Genomic DNA, 20,379 nt, shown 5'->3' with positions numbered 1-20,379 from the left:
CTCTTCGAATTCCGACGGAGAGAATTGGAGAGTCGGAGAGCAAGTGCAACTGTGTTCGTATTTTTGGAGAGCAACGAGGCTATTTAAGCAACCCACGACGCGCTTATTTTGTTATTGCCCGATTATCTTTTACCCGCGCTGCTTGTGTGTGCTCGCTTTCCATTCGAAAAAAACATCAACTCAAAATATGGATATTTGATAGAAGTAATTACCTATTTGTTTGGGAAATATTCAACGGTTTTTGGATGTTTTAGTTACTCGATGACAGGTTCACCGCACGTTTTTTCATTCGATTCCGAACTGTTGTTGTTGTTTTAGCGAAGCACACCTAAAAAATACAAAACCACTCACACACACGCGAAACATACACACGGTTGTGATTTGGCGCGCTCTTGTGTGCGTGTGTACATACAACAAAAAGCAAAAAGCAACGAATTTCGGTGTGCAAAGAAACATAAATCGGCAAGCGAGGAAATCGGAAAGCCAAGAAACAAAAAAAACAAAACAGTGCAAGTTACAGATTTCCCCAAACGAGATAAAAACAAAAATTCCTTTTTGATTTCCAAGATTTTCATCTGCGCGGGAGTGTGTGTGTGTGTAACAGCAACAAATACCATTGCACGGCCAAGAAAGAAGAAGAGAACCAGCGCGAAGCAGAAGAAGAAAGATGATGTAAACTTTGTTGTAACCAAAAGAAAAAAGAATAACATAAAAAACGAGTGAAGCAGAGAACAGAGCTAAACGGGAAAAATAGTGGCAGTGCTTCGAATTCTTCCAGTCTTTGAGTGATTTTTTGGGAGCTCTTCAAAATGCCAGAAACGGAGCACGAGACCTGCAGCAAGGAGTGGCTGCAGTCCCAGTTGCGATCCCTGGACTCCAAGGACCTGATCCTGTTGGACTGCCGCGGCTCGCACGAGTACAGTGAGTCGCACATCCGCGGAGCCGTCAACCTATGCATACCCAGCATCGTCCTCCGTCGTCTGGCGGTTGGCAAAATCGATCTGGCCTCCACGATCAAGTCGCCCGAGCTGAAGCAACGCATCCAGTCGGGCTACAAGCTATGCTGGTTCATCCTCTACAACGGCGAAGGCGTGCCCGGCCAGAATCAGGAGATCGCCGGAGCCGGATCCCTGGCCGTCGCCATGGACTCCATCATCAGCATCCTGCACCGTCGCCTCAAGCAGGACGGCTGCCGCGTAGTTGCTTTACAAGGTGAGTCATAAGTTCAATACTTTGGGTGCCCCAAAAAATAGAACTACAATATCATAATACAAGTGCGGGAGTTACTAAAACCAACTAAGGTTTATATATACCTCTCAATTCCCACATTTAAACTCACGTAATTAATCTTATAAATATGAATACTATCCATGTTGATTTCATAGAATATGTACATATTTGAAATATTAAAGCTTCAGTAATAGAAATGACTAAGTAAATCATTATAAACATAGTAGAAAACCGAAAAATTTCATCCAAAATTTCCCCCCTTAATCTCGTTTGATTAGAATGTAATAACTAAAGTAGTAATATTAAGATTTACATTGTGATATTCTTGGAATGCAATGAATCAATATTACGAATGGAATTTTTTGTTAGTTTACTACGCACCTGTATCGAGAACGGAACTCTCCATTTGTTGATCATAGCTGTGCTATCGGATTCTTTAAATGCCTGATACTTCCCAACACCGCCCATAAATCAATGCCGCACATTCCTATCCTAGGCCTAAGAATATCATAACTTATTTATACTTCCCCAATGTTGTTTGCGGCATTTTTAGCCCGAAACCCCCAAGGAAGAAACCAAAACAAAACAAAACAGCCGAAAGAATATTAATAATACAAGCAAGCACTGCCTGGCCATAAATAAACATTTGCATGGATTTGTTATTGTTTTTTTTTTTTTTCGTTTTGGCGAAACAAGGCAAGCATTCTGGGGGCGGAGACAAAATGACAAATGCAAAAAAAAAAACTAGCAAAATATAATGTAATCCGCACAGCTGATAAAGCTAGCGCCAGATTAGAATTATATTTAGTCTGACTGATCCTGTCCTCCTCCTCTCGCATTCTGATTATAGACATACACTGCATAGATTTCACCTTTCTGAACTTGTTTTTGGTTGACACGATTTTGTTTGACTTTGATAGAAAATTATAATGGCAGGAATTTGTTAGTTTATATATGCTGTGTCTTTTGTTTCCTTATCACAATTGCATGTAAGCTATATTAAAACTTGCGCAAAATATCAATCCAACCATATCGGCGGATATATATGTATATGTAGTTATACCACCCCGCATGCCCTTCCAATTATGCACTTTATTCTGAAACACTATGCCCCTCCTTGATTGGCCCATATCAATTAAGGAGCGATTTAAATATAAATGTGTTTTCAAAATCGTTTGGTATTTTACAAACACGTTCGGAGATTAAGGAAGTCATAAATAAACATCACTGCTGTCGATGCTTTTGAGGTCTTTCCACTATTGTTGGCTACACATTTTCTTTGTGCTCCCGTATAGATTTGTGTCATTCAGAAAAATGTCACAATTGCTTTTCAGCGACTCCGAGGCTCGACTCCCATGACTCAAAGCCACATAAATTGTCATATATACTATATATGCTATACATATGCTTATTTATGTATGTGCTGCCCTATATGCCTGTGCACATAGTCGAAATATATACATAATTATCTGACGACTGACTATGGCTTCGTTTTTATTTTTATCACTTCAATTTCCGCTCGCTTACAAGTCCCACAGAACCCCGTGATTGTTTGGATGTATGTACATATGTATGTACATATACACACTTTTTTGCCGAACAAGCTTTACGCACGTTCTCCTCTGCCATTCAAATGTTTTCTGTTTCTTTTTTTTTTTTGTGTCTGCCTGCTAATATCGCAAATTGACAATAGAGCGTCAACAAATGGACCGGCTTTTCAGCCTCCCAACTCTCTCACCCCACCACCCATCTCTAAGATACTTTTCTTTTTGTACCGATTTCATTTCGAAAGATAAATAGAACTTGAAAGGCCGTGGAATTAGCATAACATAAGGTGCCATCTCAACTATGACGTCAAGCCGTGGAAAGAGATGGCACTCTATGGTGGGAAAGAGATCGCTGCAACGAAGCATCCTGTGAAAACTACCTGTGCACAGGTAATTAGGAGAATCGGGCCGAAACATTTTACGACCGGCAATACCAGGGAAACACCCAAGAAAGTTGGAACCTCTTGACATTCGCCAGATGAACAAAACGAAGTTTTGGAATGAATAGTAGGCGAAGGTGGAAAGATAACAGCGTGAAAATCCAGTGTCACCTTTTCAGGGATTTCATTGTTTTTCCGGCCTGCTGAAGTGTCCGCTTTGTTCAGTCGTTTTCCTTAATGATCCCGAAATGGTAAATGAATTCTGCGACCTCAGGCAAGAATTTTGAATGGAAACATAGCCGAGCAACCGATTTTTATTGCGTTTCCCGAAACATGCTCGATAAACAAACTCAAATTCTCAATTTGGGCAAGAGCGACTACTATTTTCATAATTGTTTAAACGATTTCGTGAAATGATCTGGAAATAATGACTATATCATCGCCCATATTTAGTTGGCTAAATTCAAAATCAATTCCGCAATCCGTTAATGATTTTGACATTTTAGTGGAAGTCGCTGGGCCGACTTATCTAATCACATGAGTGGGTTTGGGGTTATTTGCCATGCAAATGCACAAAAAGCAGCTGTGTAGAGAGGAAGTTGTGGCATTAGTGTGGCATTAGTTACGTAGTGTGTATCGGAACGGGGAATATCTATAGCTATTGGTTGCGATTAGAAATGGGGCAGGAAGTTTGGGCTGGGAAGCAAGCGGAACTGGGTCAGGTTGGCTAAAAAAGGAAGGAAGTCCAAAGCGGAAGACGGAATGGGGATGTAAATAATGATATATTTATTTGCAACAAACTTGGGGCAGAACATTCTTTCTACTATTTGCTTTCTTCTATTGAAATTGTTACACGGAGTTTATATATTAATTATTACTTTGCATACGGCTAACATCTCCTCACATTGTTTTAATAGGTTATTTATAGGTTTTATTTATTTGCTTGGTTGCTTAATAAAGTTAATTCCTTGCGCTTGCTCTTTAAGCAAATTTCGCTGTTTTAGTTGTTTAGTTGTTTTATCCATTAGGCGATAAAAGCCACACAGTGTAATCCCTTTTCTTGTTGTGACCAACAGAAAATCTCCGGCTAACAACCGCCAAACACCGACGGTAATCAGCTTAAGCTGGCCCAGCAAAGTTCTTACCAATCTCGGGTACAATAAAGTTTTTCCCCCGACTTGCCACTAATTAACCTTGAAATTCAATCAAGTCCCGGCAATTATGCGCTCTTTGTCAGCCAATGATGCCGTCTCTTTCGACGTCTTCCTTTTTTTTTTTAGTTCCAGCTTCAGGACATTATGAAGTCCCTGGGCAGCATGAAAAATGCATAATGCATCGCGGCCATCGCTGGATTCGGCTTCAACTGGCGATGTAAAATTCATTTTAATTAAATGCCACTTTGTATGCATTTCTCGGAATTAAAACAATTAAGATGGGGCCAACTGGGGCACCAACTATATAGGATAGAATGCGACATGTGCGCACAGAAAGGGTCACGCGAATAGTGGCACTCGGTGTATCTGTAGTTCAACAACTTTAAATTTCAGATACTGAGATGCTATGCTGCAAGAGATTTATATATTTAGTTTAATTTCTAGCAAGTTAGTATTTTGAAAGTATGTGCGGTGAAGTATATATGTACATATATGCTCATGGCTTTAAACTGCAGTCTGTGTATAGTAAACTAAGCATTTCCGTCGACGGAATTTAATTCAATTAGATCTAGCAGAGTTCCGAACCGCATTTCGTATGTTGCTGTGTTGTGCTCTTGTGCTTGTAGTTGTGGTGATGGTGGGTTCTCTTCGAGGGAGTCAATGAACGAGAAGAGATGCACCTCTCTCTCTCTGTCTCTCTGGAGACTGGGAAAGCGGCAGATCGGATCCGCGCGTTGAAGGCATCTCGCGGCGAACTCGTCTGCTTTATTTTCTTTCTGCCTTCTGCCTTGTTTCGTGTGTTTTTATGGCCAGACGGATACAGAGCCGCACTCTGTTGGCAGCCGACCCTTTTATAGAGATTGAACCCGAGCTGCTGCGCATGCGCCATAAAAAACCACTTTGCGTCGGGCCGCCCGGCTGCATTTCCACTGGCTTTTCCCAACTGGCTTTTCTCCTTACTCTCCGATTGGGAGTGTTGTTCGCCTCATTTGCTGTTTTTAACGAATTTCGTTGTTGCCGCTTTTTGTGTTTGGTTTATTACTATTTGGCCTGCGACGGGTCGGCTTTTGATATTGTTTTTGGGCCCTGGTTAAATTTCTTAAAATGTTTTCCACTGCACTGCATTTTCTCCTCACCAGTGCGAATACACGAAATGCAAGGAAACTCCAGTGAAATAAACTTAATGAAATACCCTTATCATAGTTTCTGAAAAACAACTTGGTTATCATTGTAGTCCTTTTTTTCTATTTCCATTTTAATGTAGACGTAATCAGAATAGTTGAGCTTATCGATGTCTGACTGTAAAACCAAAGTAACACGTGGCAAAATCCCAAGGCCAACCGAACGGACCGTCTCTCATTACGATTTCATGATAACTCATCACAAAGGCGGTGGCTCCCTCAATCCACCTCCCCCTCCCCCTTCGAGTTTTCTCGTCCCTCCTCGGCACTCCATCCTCCCAGCCGCTGCTCTTCCATTGAGGCAACTCTGCCAACTGGTCTGCCTTCACCGAAAAAAAAGCTCAACCACAACAAGCAGCTACAAAAAAAGACAGTAAAATAACTGAGAGGCTGAGACAGTTGGCCCGGTTGCCCACCTACGTGCCAAAAAGCCGTTGGGCCAAATTTGTCGGCGGATACAGTGGGCTAGAATGGGTCACGGAGAACATATGGCACACGAATATATTTCGCAACAAACAAGTGTAAAGCACTGCAATTATTATCGACTAGTTAGGCAATTTTCAAATGCATTTTACATCTTGGTTGATTAGGAGTATTTTAAAGTACTATTGCTAAACTGAACGCAACCCATTTAGAAAGTTTTTCCGTTAACAAGGGACTTCTTGAAAATATACTAGTATTTCTTGTTATCTATCTTTACTATGCCTATCAAATGACCGTTTTTCAAAACACCTATTTATTTTTTTAACTAATGTTTTCGGGGATCCTTTTAATTAAAGCCCATCTGGACCGGTAAAAGCAAGTATGTTTTCAATAATCAAGAACTAATCACCTTGCCCCACTGTGCCCATCGAACGTACTTTGTTGGCTTGTTGTTTTTTGCGGTTTCTGTTGTTTTTGTCGCATGCCCACATGCAAAGTGAGCCGAAAGACAGTCGGACATCTTTCCAATTGGAGTTGGCGTCAGCATCTTATAAAGTAATCACAGTATTGCGGCAGTCCGACAGAGGGACGGTATGTGGGGCCAGGGGAATGAGCGAGAAGGGGCGATTGGGAGCACGCTTGAAGGAAAAGAGACAGCAACAGCATTTGACAAACAGGGCGTTGGACACTCTCTAGAATGGAAAGGGGGAAGGGAAGCTGGTCGGTCGATCTCTTTTGACTTCCAGCCTACGGCGAAAACATTTTGAATGTTGTCTTTGCGGCTAGTGTAGATTTGGGTCAAAGCTTGTGTGGGCTGTAATTGTAATTAAGCAGGCGTTGAAAATGGATAACTTAACTAGCGGCTAATGGCGAGACCCACCGCGAAGAACTCTTTTCCGGAGGCTGTGCAAATATTTGCAACCTAACTACAGTGAAGCTTCTTTAATTCTTCCATTTGTTGTTACTTTCAGATTTAGAAACATATAACAACAGTTCCCTACCCTTGCTTATTTTATATTCCGATTGTGATAATGATAAAATTATGTACATATGACATTCGTCATAGCAATGTATTCAGGAATTTTGGTTTCCGTTCGAGGTAAAAGAGGTACGACAGTATTTGCAACATTCCATCGCTCTCAGTCGTGGGGCAACAAAAGCAACAACAAAGTACAGGCAATAACAAAGACTTCCGGTCAAATTTGTGCGGGCGTGTTGCCTCTCTTTCTCCACTCCACGACACTCACTCTCCACGTTCCTCTCCCCTTCTCCGCCCACTCTCCTTCGCCGGCTTGCATACCTCAACGTTCAACGGAAGTTTCCAGGGCGCATATAGCATAAACACTCACACGAGCGCACATGGAATGGGGAACAGAAATCAACGGCGCATTGCGAATGGAAGAATGTGAAAGAAGCAGAAAGAAGGCAGGAGTCGGGCTTCCCTTCATTCAATTCTTTTTCATTTTTTCTTGGCGGGGGACGACGCGTAAATTGTTATATTCTTGGAATTAGCAAACGGCAACAAAAAGTAACAACAACTTCAGTCTGTCGCGCAAAAAGAAAAGCTATAAAAAGAGAAGAGGGCATCAAAATGAAATGGAGCTAAAAGTTGTAGTCGATGCGCTTGCATGCATAAATCTACACTGTAGATTCCACAGAGAGGAACCACGAGAAGAATCGAACGAAGAACCAACAGCCTGAACGCATTTCATCAAAGTGCAAATTAGCAACAGATTCCAAAACGAGAAGAGAACGAGCCACAAACGGCAGTCGAAGAATTGAAAAGGGTGGAGAAGAATCAACAAGAAGAATGGGCTGCAGAAAGAGAGGGACGGATACCGACCTCCTGACTTTCTTAATAAAGAGTCATAAAAATGCTTTTAGAAGGAAGCATACGCTTGAATTCTCTAAAGCTTTAAAAGTAAAATACATAAATATTTTAAAATTAGACATTTCTAATTATATACATAAAATATATTCTTCTCACCTAAATGGTTTCAATTGTGTTAGAAAAATTCAGATAGAGTATTGCTTATTCGTCAGTAGGTCGTTGTTTTGCATCATCTGTCGTATCTGTTTTCTCAATTGCATTAGTCGGCGGGTCGGTGGGTTTTTCCTTCTCTGCCGTTAGATGCAGCAGAAATCTTTAATCTTTTCCAGTCGACAAGTGTTTCCTTCTGGTTTTCCTTATTCGACTTTTACTTGTTAGAAAAGGCAATAAATTCTTCGAACTGGAAGAAGACGCTTGGTCGAGGACTTTTATTGTCTTTTTATCAATTTGCGAGATTGAAATCCAAAACAAAGCAAAGAATCTTCTGTGTAACTGTAAAAGAGTGTAAAGATTTAATCCTCTCAAGGACAATCGCTTTTCATCTCCATGTTTTAATTCCGCATAAAACTTACACATAAAACCAGTATAGTGTTATAGTTTCCGTTTTTTCTTGACAAAGTGTAGTTCTTAGCCGACCTTCACTGTGTTTTTATTCATCTGGTGCATATGCAATATTTATAAAATCCCTGGGACACCTCCCCCGTCATTCCATTTTCATTTCTTATGTGCCTTTTGCGCTTCAGCGCTTTCAGCATTTCAACTCCAAATGAAATTCAACGCACGTTGTTTGTAGTAGGATATTTGCTACCGTGCAAATGCTAGTGTCGTCGTGGCTGTCTTTTGTTATTGGTCGGTTCAGTTGGGCCATCCATTGGCCATCCCAGCGGATGTGTGTGTTTTTTTTTTAGAATTGGGGTCACAGTCTTGGACTAAAGTGCGATTTGACTTTTTTTGTATATTTTTACAAACATGGGCACAAAATCAATATCAGAAAAATACTGTATTAATATGATAGACATCGCCACACACTATATCCATGGTTACACCTCTAAATGCTTGGGAAAAGCTAAAGAAGTTGACATATCTATCTACGTTGCTACTTGTTGCATCCTTCTGGCAGAACGGGATACTGAACTTAATCCCCTGCAATTGCGGAAAGCCTCGGAAGCAGCCAGCGGCAGCAACAGGATGCTGCACATTAAACTTGACCCATTTGTGCGAGGCTTCGCTTCAAAAATCCGAAACCAATACAAGCGCACTCGCAGGACTCACCCACACTTGCAGAGGGTTGGCTAACTTCAATTATCCCGAATTGGTTCGGCTTTCCATTGCGTATTTTCCCCAGGCAACGTTGCCAAATTTCGCCACCACTGCGAACATTGTCAGTTGCCATTTTCAAGCAAATACAGCGCCATATAATTAATTAATAATGCGGCATCCACAGAAGTCAGAAGCCAGAAAAAAAGGATCTGCGTGTGCACTCAGGAAAATGTTCATACTCTATTTAGTAATTTACCGTTAACCACATGTTTTAATATTGAATCTACTTTAAAATAATAATTTCAAATAAGACAACGCGCATAAAATATTCGATATAAGCTTAGTGGAATTGAGTTTGTTAAGAATCTAGACGAATCTACAAAGTTTCACCCGTAGCATATTTCTCCAAATTGAATTTAAAGTTCCATTTTGAAAATCCAGATGTTTCAAGTGTTGATTCAGGACCCGAAATGGGTCCTGGGGCAATGTATTGCTACCAAAGCTGTGGCTTCCTGCTATTTATAGCTCACAGCTCCCCAAGGGATGAAGCTCTGGTCGTGAAGGAGGATTTTATGGGGCTGGCAAAATTTCGGGCGTGCCTAGACCAAAATTAGGTTTTTGCTTATTTACATTTTGATTGATTGGCTTACGCAATTTGACATTTTGCCAGCGACCCGAGCACGGATGCCAAAGGTAATCCCCCGGCACCCACAAGAACCCCTTCCCCCAATCCTGCGCCCATTAGAGGGTCATTAGATAGGTGTCCCCTAGAAATTTATGGAACACAAGGTGAGGCTTACCAGTTTAGCTCAATTGTTGACTAAGCGTTAAATTTGTTCGTCTGGACATGGAAATTATATGAGCAGAATATATGTGCATCTGGGGAGTACTTGAGCACAAGTCGAGTTCTTGGGCAAACAGTTTAGCTATCAGGCCTGTTTAATTGCTAAATAACTCATCAACCAAATAGAGAAGCTTAAATAATTAATTACACGTGTGGCAAATGGGTATTGGGGAGAGTTAGAGGTTATTAATAGCTAGTCAAGGTAGCTACTCCGAATCTATAAGGTAGAACATTTTTCTGGGTTTCCAATAATACGAAGAACTTAAGACACAGGAGAAGACAACATACATACAGCCATATAAATGCAATAATCGTAAAATATATAGTTCTTTAGCCATTTAAAATTCCATTCAATTTAAGTGAATTCGATGTTCAGTCGGTTCAGTCGTCACTAACCATAGTTACCCCCTCGGCACATATTTTACTCGTACTGCCATAGAACGTAGAACGGACGTCTAACTAGCTTATTTAACTACCCACTCAGTCAGTGAGCCCGTATTGAATGAGTGGCCAACTGATTAAGTGAGCAACTGATGCGGTGACTAAGCTCAGTCTTTTATGTCGACAGCATTCTTTCTCCTGTTGCTTGCAATGCGGAAGTGGCAACAATGGCTGCGAAAAAAGCTAGAGGCAAAAATGATGTCGCACATTCGTTACTAGAAAAGACACTAGAAAAATAAATCGATGTTATATTTACGAACGCAATCTTTTTAAAAATATGTAAATATTAGAGTTTTCAACAGTGTGTTAATAAAACAAAAATGAGTGTTCTCTATCTAATTTTAAGATTATTTATGTACTATGCACATATTATTGTTATTAGTATTAATATTATTAGTATTACATGTATAACATATTACCCTAAACTTTTGACTAGAGCACATCTTATAACATAGATATCCCACGTTTTTTCTCTCCGTACTTGAAACCTATCTCACTCTTTCGCCGGCTCTTCGTAGTAATCCCCTCTTCAATTGCAGCAAATTGGGTGTAGAAAAAAACGTAAACCTAATTGAATGCATGAATGAATGAATGAAATGGAATGGAATGGACTGAAAATGGACTTTAACTACTAATGGAGGTCTGGTTCGTTTTCCATGCAAATATGTTGTCGTGGGTTGTTGAGCCAATAGTTGCGTGCAAAGTTGCCACTTAGCCTTCTCTTTTCGCTGGCCAGCCTGGGATTCATTCATAAAAGCAATTTTGGCTGGGACCGCGGCTTATATAAAGGGGAACTCTTTCACTTTTCCACCCACACAAGCACCAGCTTCATATACATATATGCATGTACTTTTGTTATATATATCAGGTGCAGCAGCATAAAAAGCTGTGCGGCGAGGTTCGGGTCCGTGCTACGCATACATATTTCTTTTTGTTGATTTTTAAGTGGTCTGCCTTCGACCGTTTTTTATATTTTTTTCTCCGTACAATATTATTTTCGGGTGGGCGAGGCATTTATTTAGAATTTTGTGCTGTTTGTTGCAGTTGTTACGTTCATTTTTGGTTTTACGGCCGTGGGCGGGGATTTTCAGAGGCAAGTTGCCGGTGTGGGCGACTCCCACAGCAACAACAAGCGAAACACACCAACTGCCTCGGTAGCAAAAAATTAAGAAAAAAAGAAAAACAGCAGCAGCAACTGCGACTCGAGCTCTGGATTTTTATATATTTCTGTAGGATTTTTTATAGCCGTTTTGGCAGTTACGTCAAGTGTCCGGGCCGGTTGAATGGCCAGGTACAGTGAAGCAGGCATGTAGTGGATATGAAGTTTGCTTAGTAAATAATATGTCAGTTGTGATTTTATTATTAAAAAACTTCACATTTAAATTAACTAACTAACTAATTACGAGTGCCACCCAAAAAGGCAGAAATTTGTAATTAAATATGCAAAGGGGATGCAAAGTGAATATGGTAATCTATCGATCAAAATCCAGTGTCAAACTCTTTGATTGATTGTCTTGAAAACTTTCACGGAATCAATAATTCAAGAGTGCCCTTTAATTCACACCATCCAGAATGTGTGATATTTGCCAAATGCCAGGCAACTTTCGAGGTGTTCTCATATGCAAACGCCGAAGTAATTTCCGCTTTTTTACCACTGGCAAAATGGCCAAGTTCAATCCAAAGTCCAAGTGCAGGCGAAGTAAACGTGAACGTCTGACATTCTGCAAGTCGCTTCTCGTGTCTCTCGGGCTCAGCGCATCAATCAATCATGTTGTAATCAATCAACTTCCGTTCCTTAACACGAGTTGAAGTAGTTAAAATGTCAACGCTTTCAGACAAGCAAAAGAAGGTACACGGTCGGCAGTTGATTAAGAAATCATACTCATCGGCAAGAAACTGCAATGATTGGCAAATCAGGCTCCATCCTCCATTCCTCCGTAATAACGAAATAAACACAGGCGGAAGTGGCAGGCATTAATATTTTCCTCAAGTTCTTTTCCGTCTCGATTTTCTCTCGAACATTTTCCTCTGCACTTTCTTTATGCCCAGCTGGAAAAAAATGTGCCTTCATATTTTAGAGCAAGGCACACGACAAAAAAAAAACGATTTTCGTGGTTAAATTTCTGCTAAAAATTTAAAAATTTAACTAATGATTTATTTGGCAAAATTTTACAATCGGTTTGTAGTTTGATTAATTTAATTAATGAAACATATTTGTTTTTTACAATAATAAAACTTCTAACAAATCTAATTACATTGTTTTATTTTTAAATGATCTTAAAAATCTGTTAGATTAATGAACTGAAAATTCTGTAATTTTTCCTCAGTGGAAGTCATAAAAGATTCGAATTTTTCGGGGAGAAAAAGTGAAATGTAAACAAAATTGGGGCCACGCTGGGTGGGGGAAAAGCACACGCACCCGCCCACATCGATGGCAGATACTAAATGCTCTATATGCATATGGCTAATGGATATGGGGCCCCAAATGGGACTCGCATTATGATTGCCGTTGTGTTTTACGGCTCTTCTTCGTTCCTCGTTCCTCGATCCCCATTTCCCATTTCCCATTCCAGTTGAAATCGAAAAGCGACGACTGCCGACTATACTGACTCATTGACAAATAGCATTGAACTGCAGGCGTTGTCTCGTGGTCTGGTTTTTCATTCATGCCAGCACACCCCATTCTGCCACCCAGCGCCTAACGAATGCACACATGCGTGTGTGTACATACGTACATATGTATGTATATATGCAGATAGGTTCCATATATTTATAGTACTGAGTATCTCGGTATCTGGCATTGTGCAATGACCGGCTGAATGCATTTGCCAGACCAGAAAGCACCGGATTCGCTGCGCTACGACCTGGGTGCGAGTAAACAACGTCGTTTACCCACCGCCGCACACACTGCGTATGCGTAATATTGATTTCCTCAACTTCGAAACTCCCTCAGCAAACACGCGCCTAATGGCTCAAAATCACCATAGCAAAAAAAAGAGCTACGTTGCACGGAATGCGGCTGAGGAATTTGTGTGCCCGGGAGTGATTAAAAGCCCATTGTGGGCCACGGGAATGGAGCGGGATAATGTGAAGTCAAATAGCTCTAAAATTCCGAAGCGCGGGCGCTGGAAACAAATGAACACATAAAGCCATAAAAAGTGAGATGTTTTCAAAACTCTTTTTTGTATTGGAAGCTCAACTAATAGATACTTTTAAGAGTTTTGTTATACTTATTCAATCAAACTCATTGTTTAGAACCAAGTGCTGCCTTTTGGATTCTCCTTAATTCTGAAATCCATTTACAAATTTCCGTGGAAAACTTTCGAAAGCAATCCAAAACAAAGCCAAATGAACACAGATGCGGTAATGGAAATGGAAATGTTCGCTGTGCGCCGTGTTCCGCTGCATGCATGTGGCCAACTTCCGGCTTGGGGGCTCCATCGGAATCCATCAATGAGTGCCACCGATGAGTGTACTTGCCTCGATTCGCTGGGGATTCGGTTTTGGGTCTCTGCATCCCGCGTTCCACTTTAGGGATCTGCGTCAACCGAACTGAAACCGCAAATGAATTAAACACACTCGAAAAGCGCCCACAGAATGGCAAACCATACAAGGGCTCCCCCCCTTGAAAAACACTTCTCTAACTGTTTTCGTGCGGCAAAATAGAAAAAAAAAGCGTAGAAAAACGCGCCTACGTCATATCCGTTGGGAGCAAAAGAAAGGGGTTAGCGGGGGATTGGGGATAGGGGTTCTGAAGTGGTACCTGTGAATGAATAGCTTGCGGTTGTGGGTGTGTGTTTGTGTGTGTGTTGGTGGGTGTGAGTGTGCGCTCGTATCTGAGAGCTAGTCGTATTCGTATCTGCGGAACTGCTGGAACCCAGCGAAGTGAGCTAAAAGTTATTTAACTCACGTTTTTGTCTTTTTTGCGGCTGTTGTTATTTTTTTATATTTACACACGGAGATAAACAAAACGAGAGAGAGAGAGAGAGAGAGAGAGACAGATAAGCAGAAAAAAATGAAGTTAGTGGGGAAAGGTTATACGTAGTATAATTAAAAACAAACAAATAAATAAATATAATGAACGAGTCAGAAACTAAATAACTTTAGTGGTTATTATGAAAAAGGCAAATAAATTGTTATGCATAGTATTTTCAAAGACTTTTTATAAGTCACTGAGCAATTATCAATTACTACAACTATAACAAATTGTTCCAAAACTATGTTACTCTATTATTTATTTGTTTTTTTATTTTTTGGTTGCATGGGGCATTAAAGTGAAAAATGAATTAAACATATTAATACCCAAAAAAAAACATGAATGAGTGGAACAAATCATTTAAGCCCCCAGACTTTGTCTCCCTTTTTATCGTACATATATAGCCACAAGTTTTTTATAATAGCAACAAATTTGGATCTGCGGGGGCGAGGCTGATGAGTAGATTTAAGTGGGTTGCTGGATGGTGGCTGGTGGTGCGGTGGGTGGGTGGTACGGTGGGTGCTTTCATTCAAGGTGTGCTGATGTTGCCAAAATCCGGTTTTCTAACAGATATGAGATAAACAGAAAAGCGTTTTTTATTCGCCTTTATTTAGTTTACGCTTTGTTCACTTCAGCAATTTGTTGACGTTTTTTCAAGTTTACATTTTCAGCGTTTTGAAGGTCGTTTCCACTGTTATTCACGTTTGTTTTGTGGTTTTGTTTTTTTTCTTTGTTTTGTATGAACTCATCAATGAAACAATCTAAACACAAAAGCACTCACAAGTGTGACACAGAACGTGACAAAAAAATATAAAAAAAAAAACTATAAAGACACAGATACATGTGTGTGTGACTATCAGCCATTTGAGGGCAAAACAAGTGGAAAACGAGGAGAAGCGATGACCATATGGGAGCTATAAATTGGTTATTTTATAATAGGGAAACTCACCTGCCGGGGTAATATAATTGAGGGTTCTGTTTGGAATCATCGTATTGAAACGTAGAAGGAGGTTACGGATTTTGGGTAGAAATTAGGGGGCTTTTGTAAGCTAAAAGTAATTACTGCGCATAATTTGAATGAATATATGTATTTAGTAGTGAACGAGTCCCCATGTTTAATCTGATAATATTAATATTATTATATATTTGAATTAACATTTATTTGCTTATTAAACTAATCGTAATATCTTAACTATATTTTATGAGTATGCGGCGAGGTTAATCATTAGAAAACAAAATATTCGCTGCGTTGACCACCTTAATATTTAATTATGTGCCAAAAATTCTTTGGCGAACCGTGCTGAGATACCGTCAAATTCCAATTTTGCATAGCAATCATGAAGAGCAGTTTCTGATGAAATGCTTATACAGCAATTCCGTGGTATTCATCACCCTTTCTATATTTATTAGCATCTATTTCCCCTGTTCCATTCGGCGGAACTCAATGATAGGCCGAGTTTGTTTGAGAAGGAAACAGCCATCGAATGCAGTTTGGTATGCCATATCCACGGGGATTGATATCCATGGCCATGGTCGCTCGGTTCGATTGGCCTTTATCGTGGTTTATTTTTAAAGTTCTGCGGAAAATGCGCAGATTGAGCCGGCAGAGTGCGTATACCACCCGTTGGCCGGCAAATAAGTTGATTGCCAGCGAACTCTTTGCTGCGCCTTCCGTTTTATTCAATTTGCTTTTTTTCGCATTTAATATGCGGCAAGTAGAAAATTGTAAGCTTCCGTTTGGCGTTATGCTGATGAGCAGTGGCCATTCGCGTATTTTGATGACAATTCCCATACAAGTCTCAAGCTTGTAAATATAGAAACAGCATTTCCGCTGCTGCGACCACTCGCACTTCCGTTTCCAATTGGAGCAAAGAAGATCACCAGTACCTTCCCTTAGTTTTCCTTTTCCCCCTCCCCCTTTTATGAATGATTCGCTTGCAAGAATTTCACGCATACTTGGCTTAGGTTGGGTTAATAGCAGCTACATGTCGCGTCGTCGCGTAGGTGTTGCCTTACCAAAGACGAAAGACCAAAAAGCTACACTTGGCCAAGCATAACGAACGTCGGATTCCAGAGGCCTCAAATGACACGGTGGCCAAAAGAGGCGCTCTGCTCAAAAAGCATTATAAAGTTTAACCCGCTCTCTTCGCTTTTCTTTACTTTCAGATGGCTTCAACAATTTTCGCCAGGCATTTCCGGAATGGTGCGAGGACGATAATCAGACGCACAGCAAAGAGATCGAATCTAGTCGCAATGTTCAAACCGATCAGTTAATGGGTCTTAGGTAAGTGATGCATCCTGATTTTTAAAGGAAGATAATATATAGATTAAAGAAACGAATATATGGAATAAATTTAACCCTGCCAAATTTTTCAGGTCCCTGCGCATTTCCACAACGCAATCCGATTCCGCGTGCAGCAGTTCGGCGGAATCGTCGGATTGCGAGAGCTCCAGCCACCATCACCACCACCACAGTCACCACAACTACAACGAGGCGCCCGTGGAGATAATCCCTGGACTACTCTTCCTGGGAAATGCCACACACAGCTGCGACTCGGAAGCGTTGAAAAAGTACAATATAAAGGTAAGCATGGATCGCTTTGTTAGCTTACTTTATTTAATCATATCCTTTGGCTATTTCAGTATGTTTTGAATGTGACACCAGATTTGCCAAATAAGTTCAAGGAGTCGGGCGACATCAAGTATCTGCAGATTCCGATCACGGATCACTACTCACAAGATTTGGCCATACATTTCCCGGATGCCATACAGTTTATAGGTGAGGTTTTGTGAAAATGCGTAATTTTGAGGATAATAACTTTAAGGGATTAAAGTATAGATAACTATAATGAAAGGGGTAAGGGAAAGGGGTTTTGATAATCAAATATAACGTTTTAAAGATAGAAACTATTAAAGCTTGAAGGCTTAATCCTGTTTTGTCAAATCAAAGCTAATGCTCTGTATTGTTTACAAAAATTCACAGAGGAAGCGCGGTCCGCAAGCTCGGTGGTGCTGGTCCACTGCCTGGCCGGAGTTTCGCGCTCGGTGACCGTGACGCTCGCCTACTTGATGCACACGCGGGGCCTGAGTCTCAACGACGCCTTCGCGATGGTGCGGGACCGGAAGCCGGATGTATCGCCCAACTTCCACTTCATGCAGCAGCTGCTGTCCTTCGAGAGCCAACTGCGCCTGAGACCCGGCTCCAGGTTCTCGTGCAGCTGCATTGCGCCGGACTGCAATTGCATGCAGACCACGGGCTTTATGGCCACCCATCTGGCGAATGCTACCGGGGTCTCGCCAGACTCCGGCATCGAGTTCGATCGCTGGACCCCGTCGGACACGGGTCTTAAATGAGAACAGAGTGGCGGTAAGAGTTTCGTGCTACCACCAAGTCAGGAGGTCCCATTTGCAGCCGCCGCCACATCGCCGTTGCCCATGTGCCTGGCGGTTAACCCGGACAACATGTCTCCGGCCAGCACCACCAGCTCGTCCACATCGACCACGACCACCGCGGAGGCGGTTTCCGTGGTGGAAATGGTGCAGCATCGGGATCAGGAGATGGCCGAAGAAGACATCATAACCAGGGGAGAGTACGATGAGGATGCGGCCTGAATGGCGAAGCTTTTCCTAACTTGGTTCTCGCGCAAAACACCCGGATAAACCACACATACATATGAGCCGCTTGTTAAATAGGGGTACGAATTCAAACTTTAATAAATGTACAAAGTTTTGGAGAAATGCCCAACGTACACATATTGATTAATACCACGTAAATAACTTAATGTTTAATACACTTTTAAGTGAAGTGCAGACAAAATCCAACGTTATCCACACGGAAACCAACTTCGCAACTATACAAAAATGAGAATGAGAAATAAAATATATAAAATATATTTATATATACGCAGTGTACGCAGTGTTTGTATCTAACTCCTAAGCCAAGTCAAGAGAATAAATATATTGAAGCCGAAGCGAAAATAAACAATTAAACTGAGAGCAGTTTTCTAGGTATATAGTTTTAGTTTTAGTTTTAAATTTTACTAAACTCGAAATCGTTTATAAATGTAAAGTTTGTTATATTCGGAGCGATTGGCCGCGATAGGCGCTCCCTAATATAAATATACTACCATGCCAAGTCATATAAGTGTAAAGTGAACTAAAATCCCGAATATCGAAGAATTTTTAAAATCGAAAACAAAAGAAAAATGAACACTAAAACAAAGAAAATAAATACAACCATTTGCACAACACAAATAACCACACAAAAAAGAACATTTGCCAAAAGCAAAACATTTTTTATTGTTTTTAGGGGTGATCTAAAATATCGGCATAGACCATATAGCTAAGCAGATTTTAGCAAGGTTTGACAATTGGTCTAGATTATATTAAAAGCCGATTAATCGCATAAAGTTATTTTCTACAAACGACATGTTAAAGTTGGAGGACAGCAAGATGGAAATAAATTAAGTGATTCATTTGTTATGTAATGGATAAAAAAAAATAAAGTTGTATGCGTGTCAGCTGTTTTCCAGTCAGGCAAAGTTGGTACAAAATTTTATCAGGTGACATTTCAAGAAACAAAAAATACGAACCAAACTGCATCTGAATAATGTTTATAGTTTATATGTAAAAGAAACAACAAGAAAATTAAAAACTAAAATAGTCCCAGAAACTTTTTTGGAAAAATAAGGCTGTGCGCGATAAAAAAAAAATCAATATATATATCTAATAACGAGTGTTGAGAATTCGAAGAAAAAGGTTGAAATGCCAGATAGGATTGGTTAGTTGGATTTATAAGATCGTGAACAACTCTCCTTGGCCCAAGGCTAGGATTTGTTTCCAGCCGAAGCTGCTCGACTGATTCGATTTGATAAGGATGGCGAGATGGTGTTGTGTGGTAAGTGAAAGTCAGAATATTCTAAATTTTAAAGCTCAGGAACGAAGGGGTCAGAGATGTTTTGGGAGGTATAGAACCCAAGCTAGCTGGGTATTACAAAATACGCGAGTGCTAAAGTCGCACAACATTCCATAGAAATCATGTCCACTTTAAATAGTTTTTATTGTAAGGCAACCTTAAGTTTCAAATGGGGTCAGGTTTTGATTAGAAAAATCGGCTTTGTTAAAAGCAAACGAATGAGTTTTGATTAGGCAGCTAAATACGGATAAGAAGTTCCTGGTCAAAGGGAAGCTTACTAAGCTAGTTGCTCTAGCCCATAGGATTTTTGCAAAGGAAATGCCTACGATTTTGAACGAGCTTTTCCCAGCTAAGAGCCAAACATCTAGGAAAACTAACTTAAGCATTAATCCAGTTTGAAATGCCAATTTATTGTTGAAAGCCTCAGTCAGTATAAATAACTAAGCATACAGTTAATAAATATTGAAATCGAAGCAAAAAAAAAGGTCCCAGAACCCCGTAAATAATTGTGTGTCGAACGTTTTGCCAGTTAATAATTAAGATAACTAAATTGTATTAAAAAGTGTTTGCTGATTCATGCGACAATTTCCATTTTTAAGGCACAAGGCGATCCACTTTTTACAAGCTAATGCGAAATGGAATCGAAATTTTGCTGCCAGGCAGCGCATTTGTTGTCCATGCCCCCAAAATGGGCGTGGCATGGGCATAACTGCTGAGATTTTTCCCTTTTGGTTTTTGTTAGCGTAAGAAGATACAAACCATTTTACATATTGTACATCTGAGTGTTGAATTTTTCCATAAATATTTAGCACCGAGATAAAGAAATATTCAAGCAACAGTGCCAACAAAAAGTAAAACACCCAAAACTAAATATATAAACTATAAATGATAAACGAAATTGTACCTTGAGAAAGTCCAAGCAAAACTATCTACGGCGGTAGCACTCAATGCGAACCAACCGATCGACAAAAAAAGTCAAACAATAAGAAAGAGTACCCCTCTGTCAACGTTTAAGGACGAATATTCTATAGCTACCTAGTTGTGTTTTGCACATTTTGTAAACTTTACAACACGATGAAGGAAACCGAATATCTAGATAAACGACAGCCCCGCAGCGTTATATATAATGATATATATACTTATACAGGATACAAGAACATAACTAATAAAACCGTTTTTAAAACCCGTGAAACTTGA

General features: G+C 40.4%; 1 protein-coding gene across 4 annotated transcripts; it reads left to right on the top strand.

Annotated features, from left to right (window-relative positions):
• Positions 1-106: 106 nt before the first annotated feature.
• Mkp3 (Mitogen-activated protein kinase phosphatase 3) lies at positions 107-20,378 on the top strand. Of its 4 annotated transcripts, none has more exons than NM_001275103.1 (5): positions 107-1,212; positions 16,434-16,551; positions 16,644-16,851; positions 16,911-17,046; positions 17,251-20,378. In NM_001275103.1, the coding sequence occupies exons 1-5, from the start codon at positions 810-812 to the stop codon at positions 17,619-17,621; spliced, it is 1,236 nt and encodes a 411-aa protein (NP_001262032.1). In that variant the 5' UTR covers positions 107-809; the 3' UTR covers positions 17,622-20,378. The 4 variants fall into 4 exon arrangements, with proteins under 4 accessions (NP_001262032.1, NP_001262031.1, NP_649087.1 ...); NM_001275102.1 differs by having other exon boundaries at positions 17,251-18,801; NM_140830.2 differs by having other exon boundaries at positions 17,251-18,165.
• The last annotated feature ends 1 nt before the right edge of the window (position 20,379 follows it).

The sequence above is a fragment of the Drosophila melanogaster genome, chromosome 3L (assembly GCF_000001215.4).
Source record: "Drosophila melanogaster chromosome 3L".
Taxonomy (NCBI): Eukaryota; Metazoa; Arthropoda; class Insecta; order Diptera; family Drosophilidae; genus Drosophila; species Drosophila melanogaster.
The sequence above is the reverse complement of the archived record's forward strand: the minus strand, read 5'-3'. Positions and strand labels throughout refer to the sequence as shown.

Bases quoted from the DNA above. Each gene is read 5' to 3' on its own strand.
- Mkp3 (NM_001275103.1), top strand. From the start codon at position 810: ATGCCAGAAACGGAGCACGAGACCTGCAGCAAGGAGTGGCTGCAGTCC. The intron at 1,213-16,433 runs GTGAGTCATAAG...CTTTACTTTCAG, and splicing joins CCGCGTAGTTGCTTTACAAG to ATGGCTTCAACAATTTTCGC. The intron at 17,047-17,250 runs GTGAGGTTTTGT...AAAAATTCACAG, and splicing joins GGATGCCATACAGTTTATAG to AGGAAGCGCGGTCCGCAAGC.